Source organism: Eleutherodactylus coqui, chromosome 7, assembly GCF_035609145.1.
Source record: "Eleutherodactylus coqui strain aEleCoq1 chromosome 7, aEleCoq1.hap1, whole genome shotgun sequence".
Taxonomy (NCBI): domain Eukaryota; kingdom Metazoa; phylum Chordata; class Amphibia; order Anura; family Eleutherodactylidae; genus Eleutherodactylus; species Eleutherodactylus coqui.
In genome coordinates, this window is record NC_089843.1 from 82,971,585 (window position 1) to 82,979,536 (window position 7,952).

Genomic DNA, 7,952 nt, shown 5'->3' on the forward strand with positions numbered 1-7,952 from the left:
TTACTAGAGTCTTGCCGTAGTTACTAGGATATTTACCTGTGCAACTATTGTAACCCTGGTAATGTAGATAGCTAGACTAAAATGTGGATTTGTCCAGTTAGCTGTATGGTGAATACATGCTAATGATGGGATAGAGATATACAGTACTGTGCAAAAGTTTTGGGCAAGTGTGGAAAAAGGTCTGCAGAGTAAGAATTAGAGATGAGCGAGTATACTCGCTAAAGGCAACTGCTCGAACGAGCATTGCCTTTAGCAAGTATCTCCCCGCTCGAGACTGCAGGTTCGGGTGCCGGCGCGGGGGAGCAGTGAGTAGCGGCAGTCAGCAGGAGGGAGCAGGGGGGAGAGGGGGAGAGAGAGGGAGAGAGAGATCTCCCCTCCGTTCCGCCCCGCTCTCCCCCGCAGCTCCCTGCCGGCACCCGAACCTTCCGTCTCAAGCGGGCAGGTACTCGCTAAAGGCAATGCTCGCTCGAGCAATTGCCTTTAGCGAGTATACTCGCTCATCTCTAGTAAGAATGCTTTCAAAAACAGAAGTGTTTGAATATGTTTTTTTTGTCAATTAACAAAATGCAAAGTGAATGAACAAAACTGAAATGTAAATCATTATTTAGTGGGACCACCCTTTGCCTTCAAAATGTCATCAATTCTTCTAGGCACACTTGCACACAGTTTTTGAAGGCGGGGAGGTTGTTACAAACATCTTGCAGAACTAACAACAGATCTTCTGTAGATGTAGGCTTGCTCAGATTCTTCTGTCTCTTCATGTAGTCCCAGACAGACTCGATGTTGAGATCAGAGGCTCTGTGGGGACCATATTGTCACATCCACTCAGAACGTGCTAGATCCGTAACCAGCAGATCTCGCACAAATGTGTGCAAGCTGTGTAAAAACAATAACAAACCAAAATATGGGAACTCTTTCCCTATCAAAGTAACCACAGGGACGGGACCTGCCTAAACGCAGGCAATTCGCTCTGACCGGCAGTTTTCCAGGCAAACTTTTGCACAATACTGTATATGTGACTGAAGAGTGTTTTAATGAAGCCGGTCAATGTTGTTTCCTCCGGCGCTGCAGAGAGACGTCCGTCCTGAAGTGCGTCCGTCTCCTTCCTGGAGTAATACGGGCGCCGATGCACCCGTGTGACTGCGCCCTTAGAGTGTAAAGTCTTAAAGTGTAATGTATAGACATAATGCCATCAGAGGATAGATATTGCAAAGACAGACAAGTAATGCCTGACTGCAGGGAGTTATTATATGAATGTCTTCAATCATTTTTTATTGTACAATTGCTATAGGGATAGATAACCGATGTGCGGGATAATGATGTAACCTAAATGTATGTTGATTATGCTTAACTGTGCAACTTAGAGATTGTAACAGTTTCTGTGATGGCCCGTGCAGATGTGTGTGTGTGTGTGTATGGTATCGAACCCAGATATGGTGACAAATGGGAACTACTCTGCACCATATGATTGTGCTCGGCAGGACTAGTACACGAATGAGCAAATCAGGGACTATGTGGTGTTGAGTGAAGTATAAAAGGTGAATAGTGGCACACAAGTGTGAGTTGTTGTTGTCATCTCCGATGCTGTTGGAACTATGTCATGTTGTGTGCCGTGATAGTGAGGAACGCTAGCAAGAGTGAGTAGGAGTAGCAAGGTTCCAGAAGCCTGTGCAAGAGATTGGGAGTAGAGGCAAGTGAGCTGTGCAAGAAATCCCTGGAGCCTCCTGCCTAGGTTGGGTTGCTGGACAATTGACCATGGAAGCCAAGACATTTCTACTACATTGCTCAGGCGAGTGGGAGAGCCCTTAAAACAAGTGAATTGTGAATGTGCAATTATTGTGTGAAGTGTTGAGTACGATGCCACAGCAGGCCTAATAGTAATTAAGAGACTGTGTAAAGAGAAGGGCTGAGAACTTCTAAGAAATGGAGTGTAACTAATGAGGCCTGATAGTAGCTAAGAGATTTTCTATATTCTGTTAAGGCCTAAGGACTTTAGAGAAACCAAATGTAACTGAATGTACATATTTGAGAAAGTAACATAGTTGCTAAAGTGCTGCGGACTGTATCACAGCATTCTAAACTGTATATAAAATTCAAGCTTACCAATCGCTGATTCCCGTTAAGTGACTGTACCACCGAAACGGCTGCCAAGTTTCTGTTCATTTTTCACATTCTGTGCTCCGTCTCTTATTCGACCTCTACGTATGGGTCTCCCATAGGGGAAATAATAATTGCCTAGTGATGGCTCTTACAAAAGGCAAGTAATAGAAGCTATAGTTACAATTAATTTGTACAGTGGGTTCCGCAGCTGTCATAGGACGTGCTGGAGCTGTTACTCAAGAGTAGAGGGTAAGGGTATACTGTCAAAAGTTCCGAACACTTGACTGGTTAAAGAATGCCCAGCTGACACTTGGCATAATGGCAGGAGAGTGAAGAAAATGTGTTTTCTTGGTTATGCTACTTCTGTGAACATCAACATTTGTATGTCTAGTTTCCTCGTCATCTACTGTATTGTTTAGTGTCTGCAATACTGAGCAATGGAGGCCTTAGGTCGTTTTGGAAAATTGTCCCGTTTCCCAACCCTAAAATTCAACCATGTATGTGCATTAGAGGAAAAGCAACTGGTGTGATTGTATTCTTGTATTGTAACTAGAGATGAGCGAGCATACTCGCTAAGGGCAATTACTCGATCGAGCATTGCCCTTAGCGAGTACCTGCCCGCTCGGAAGAAAAGGAGGAACAGAGGGCAGATCTCTCTCTCCCTTTCTCCCCCCCACTCCCCCCTGCTGACTGCCGCAACTCACCTGTCACCTGCGCCGGCAGATGAACCTTTTCTTCCGAACAGGCAGGTACTCGCTAAGGACAATGCTCGATCGAGTAATTGTCCTTAGCGAGTATGCTCGCTCATCTCTAATTGTAACCTTTGTACATTCCCAACGGAATGCAAAACTAAAGCAACTACTAGAGATAATGACATTTTGACTTACATTTCAGCCACCTTGCACCGGCGTGTCCGTCTTTCTCAACAACAGCCCACTTCTTTCTGTTACCTATAGCCATGTAAAAAGTCATCCACAGAACTTGTGTCAACATTAAAACGATCAAGAAGATCAGTCGTTGACTTTCAGCCACGCCAGTAATTCTTAAATGAGTAGCAAACATCAAAAGGAGTCCAACGATGAAAATATTAATGCCATATTGCCTGCTGGCCACCTCGCTGTTCTTGTGCCTTTTGCTGGAAAGCACTTTATTGGCTCCCGCATGAGACTCAGTCATGATAGAAGAAGGAAGAGGATACATTATTTCATCTACGATATCCTTAATTTCCTGAGATACTCCGTTCAGTGTAGTGTTTACTGGAGCTTGCTCTCCGTTGTCAATCATGTCTGTACCCATTCAGAGAAAGGAAATACCTGTAATAAACCACGGAAATTAAGCGTGTGCTGCTGATAACATTATACATGTGAAGCAGAGCTGTATCTGCCACAATGTCTGTTCTACGCTCTTGAATACGACTACTTTGTTATATTAATTGCTGAAAAATTGCAGTCCCAAATGATCGGTTCAGCTCTGCTACATCTACATACAGAGTGCAAAATATGAGCAATATAACAGAAATATAATAAAATAGCACACAGACTACCATAAGATGAGGGGTATTAACATATTCAGCAGTATGTTAATGATATGTAACTGTCTTGTCATTATAAATGTACTAGGATTCTATAGAGACCCATGTAAAGGTGCCAGATAATGATACTTTTAAGGCCAAATTCCCACGGCGTATTTGCATGTGCAATACGCGGTGAATAGAACCCGTTGATTTCAACTAGTTTGTTCACATGCATGCATTTTTCCTGCATATTTTGGTTGCGCAAAAGAAAAAAAAACGCAGTATGCCCTATTTTCCTGCATATTTGAGCACCAAAAGTCCCCATAGAAGTCAATGGGAATGCACATGCAATACGCTAGGAGATGCGTGAAGCACTGCGAAATTGCACAGGAATAAAACACATCTGGGACTCATTAGACTAATTAGCCATTTCACTTGGTACATATTTTTTTGGCAAGTGCAAATGCACATGCCTTGCACCCGGCAAAAGTGCAGTAAAACACGCTGATATGTGCGTAAAAAAGCATAGTTCATTCCACAAATTCTGCAAATGCGCATATACTCATGTGAATCTGGCCTTAGTCTATTATCACATCTATATTCGGAGGTTCCATCACAGATGCAACTTGAAATCTTGGATAAAAAAGTCCTACATGAAGGACTTTTTTGTTCAGTAAAATGCCAGACAGCCAAGTGAAAACTGAACAGAACCCATTATAGTCAATGGGGTCCGGTCGAACAGCGGATTCTCCTTTCCTGCTCCCATAAGGTTTGCATCCTGCTTATGGTCTAGATTTAGCATGTAAATTAGGAAAGTTCCTGATGTATACAATAAATGTGCCCAAAGGGGTCCTTTATCAGATGGAGACCAAAATGTGTGTTTTTAGCCTATGGCTGGCTGGTTTCCATCAAGGATACTTTTTTTGTTACAGAATGGAATAGCGAAGTAGTGTACCATCTTCTGCTTTTGTAGGACACCACTGGATGGATGTTTTTAATAAAGGCCATTCTAGCCTATAGGAAACAGATGCTACAGGGAGCTTCTCTGATGTCACTGCCGATATATGGACAGTTATCAAAGAGCTCCCCATGACAAAGATGAGGCCACCCTGCCCTCACCTATGGAAAACTGAATGATGTGCAGAAGAGGGAGAGATGCCATCTATATTGACTGCACTCTAGGATACGGTATGTGCAGGTTTACCATCATTGCCACCATGTAGGGACTCATCGGGCTTCTCCTCCGCCTGTTCTCCTGCTCACTGGGCTGTGGTAGTTGGCCAGCCACAAGACACTGGATGCAGAGCTATAGGGGGACAAGTATCCTCTTGGATATATGTTTATGGAGAGTGAAGGGTCTTTTCAGCGGCTGCCTGGCATGTTGTCTGCGGCTCCTCAGCCATACTTTACTTTTAGCGACTAGGGTAGAGAAAAGAAACTACCTCTGTCCATGTTAAGACATAGTGATTGCATACCCTCTGTGATCTCTAAGTCTTACTTCCTATGGTAATACTGTAGGGTGAGGAAAGGAGTTGTACCAAGATGTAGAGATATTCCCCTATCCACAGGATAGGAAGATCAACAGTCTCTGTATGTGTCAACGTTGTGCACGCTCACCACTGCTACGTTCATTTCCGTGGCAGTGCCAGAGATTGCTGAGTATTCGTATCCATCAATTTTCAGCACTGTCATTGAAATTAATGTAGTAGCGGTGTGGATGCACAAACACCATTCCATTCATGTGGGACCTCCGTTCTTGGGATACGTGAGGGTTCCAGCAGTTGGACCGCTACCGATCATAAAGTTATCCTCTCTCCAGTGGACAGGGAATAACTTTACATCCTGGTACTCTAGCGACATACATGACTGTCCTTACTCTTCTACCAGGAGTTAAAAATGGTATATGTTGATTTATAAAAATGGGAAGCCGCCGTGTCAGAGTGGTGCAGAAAAGACGGAGTCTCGTCTAGCAATGTAACAAAGACTGATTTTGTGCTATTTGGGTGCGTTCCTGGTGCGGCACTGGAGAGGTCTGTTAGGTTTGGCCTATCTTGCCACAAAGTGCCGAAGATTCAAACTATTGATACACATTGAATTAAAGGGACTGGGTCTTTTTGAATTGTATTTTTTTGCCAGTTCCCGGTGCCTCCAGTACCACTGGCTATGCTCTTTGGCTATGTTGCCCGGCCCTGGAACAGATTTAAGAGACTGAAAAGTTGCTGTTTCATTGGCAAGTTTAATAAAAAGTGATTTTCGCAAATAAAATGTAGAATTAGAGTGAGTTCATGGTAGAGCTGTTCTGGTCCAGACATGGGAGAGTTGTCCGAGGGCACTATGTAAGCTCACCATCAACCTACTGAGTATGAATCTTTCCAGAGAAAGACCCATCAAATCTAGTCTCTACTCAAGAGGCAAGGCATTTGTCCAATTCAGGCTGTCTGGACAAAGAACCTGACAGACCAAGCTCGGGCTTTACAGTAAAAACCGGTTGCAGAAGAAGCGAATCAATGTTGAGTTACTGCAAAACGTTTAAGTACACGAACCCTCCTATGGAGAGAAATAACATTTCTTATCCTCTGGTTCCATAAAGTTAAGTTATTTTTATAGAAAAAGAATGTGTCACCTCTGCCTCCATTTGTCATTGCCGCACCATCCTGAAACTGTGTTGCACCGCTACTGGTTACAGGGCTCTCAGTGCATTGGGTGTACAGTACTATATGTTACCACTGACACCCTGATAGTGCATTGGGTCCGGCAGGGAGCTAGTGCTGTGAGAGGAGAAGCTGTTCTATGCTGCAATCAAAACGCCTGGCAAAAATGCTTCGAATCCCCCATTCTGTACATTAAAAAAAAAAGAAATTTAAATGATAGTTACACTTTAAGTTCAGGAAGCACAGAAAAGCGAATGCAAGGGAAGGGGTCATAGGTTGAGGAGTTGCACAAGCAGGACACAGGACTTCTCTGTTTATCTATACAGCTCAGGGACTGCACAGAGCATATATGTACTGAGCTGCTGGTGATGGGCCAGACTGGGTGGGCTGGAGCTGAGGGTTTGTTCTGTATTAAAGTCTATAGCAGTATGTTGTTTTTTGTTTTTTAAAACTCTGAAATTGACCTAAACAAACCTTAAAAAATAAAGACAAGTTGAAGCACGGATAGCGAGACAGTCGCCACTGTGCCTACTGGGCAATAAAACATTGAAGCTTGGGGACTCCGATGATCCGGATGGCGCTCAGGAGCCACAGGTCAAGTAAACATACATGCAGCAGAAAGGCTGAAAGCTGCGGCACTCACCCTTGAAGATCGTTATACTGCTAAATTTCTTTATTCTGTAGAAAACATAGTTATAAGACAGGGGAGGTGGAGCAATGTAACTGAAGGTGACAGCTGTTTCGCGTAGCTAGACGCTTCTTCGAATCTCATGAGGCTCGAAGAAAGGTCCAGCTACACGAAACAGCTGTCGCCTTCAATTACACCTGTCCACCTCCCCTGTTTCATAACCGGGCTATCTACAGAATAAAGAACTCTTGCTATTTAATGATCACCAAGCATGAGAGTTATGGTGTTCGGTCTTTCTGCTGGATGTATATGAAAGATACATTGATATTAAATTGAATTTGGTGTTAAATCCCCTGCAGACGCGTGCGAGTTCTGCACAGATCCCAACGTATGCTTGTTGCACCTGAGGAGCTTGCATCACACAACAATCTCCACAGACCCTGTACATCGGATGTACTGTGAAAATGGACAAGAGTAGGACAGGCAGCGATTTTTTTTTTTTTCACAAAAATTTTAAAAATCAGCCAACTGAAAAGCCTCATAAGCTGTTAGGCGTCTGTGTGCTATCCGTGGAATATATGGACCGCACACAACTCCCGTATATACAACCATGTGAACGGGCCATGACTTACATCTCATTATTTTGCTGTGGAGCAAAAAGCACTAAGATTTTGTGTGATCGTCATTTTTTTTTCTATAGAAAAACATTGAATTTGCAGTTTTATAATGAAATAATCTTTACATAAGAAGAAAAGAAGTATCAGCCCTGGGTCCAGGGATTTTTTCGATTGCCAGATTGGAGTCAAGAAATAATCTTTTCCCTTAGGGCTGATTCACATGGGTGTCACGTTTTTACGTTCGCCCCCCAGCAATGTAAAAACGCGTGAACGGGTGCAAAAATCTAAGGTTTGTGTGCCCACTCAGAGGGCCCTGGCCTGGCACATATACGCCAGGCCCGCAATGCCGTTGGGCGGGGGGAGACAGTTTAGGTCTGTTAAACTGTCTCCCCTTTCCCTCCCCCTTCTTTTCTCTCAGCGAAGGGAGGAGGCGGAATGGGGCA

The 7,952-nt window shown here is 43.8% G+C and overlaps 1 protein-coding gene across 1 annotated transcript in view; it reads right to left on the bottom strand.

Annotated features, from left to right (window-relative positions):
* Window positions 1-3,384, bottom strand: part of LOC136573519 (proton channel OTOP1-like) — a 40,196-nt gene extending 36,812 nt beyond the window's left edge. The window contains exon 1 of the mRNA XM_066574797.1: window positions 2,988-3,384. Coding sequence (XP_066430894.1) covers window positions 2,988-3,384 — 397 coding nt within the window. The remainder of the gene's footprint in view (window positions 1-2,987) is intronic.
* Window positions 3,385-7,952: the final 4,568 nt, after the last annotated feature.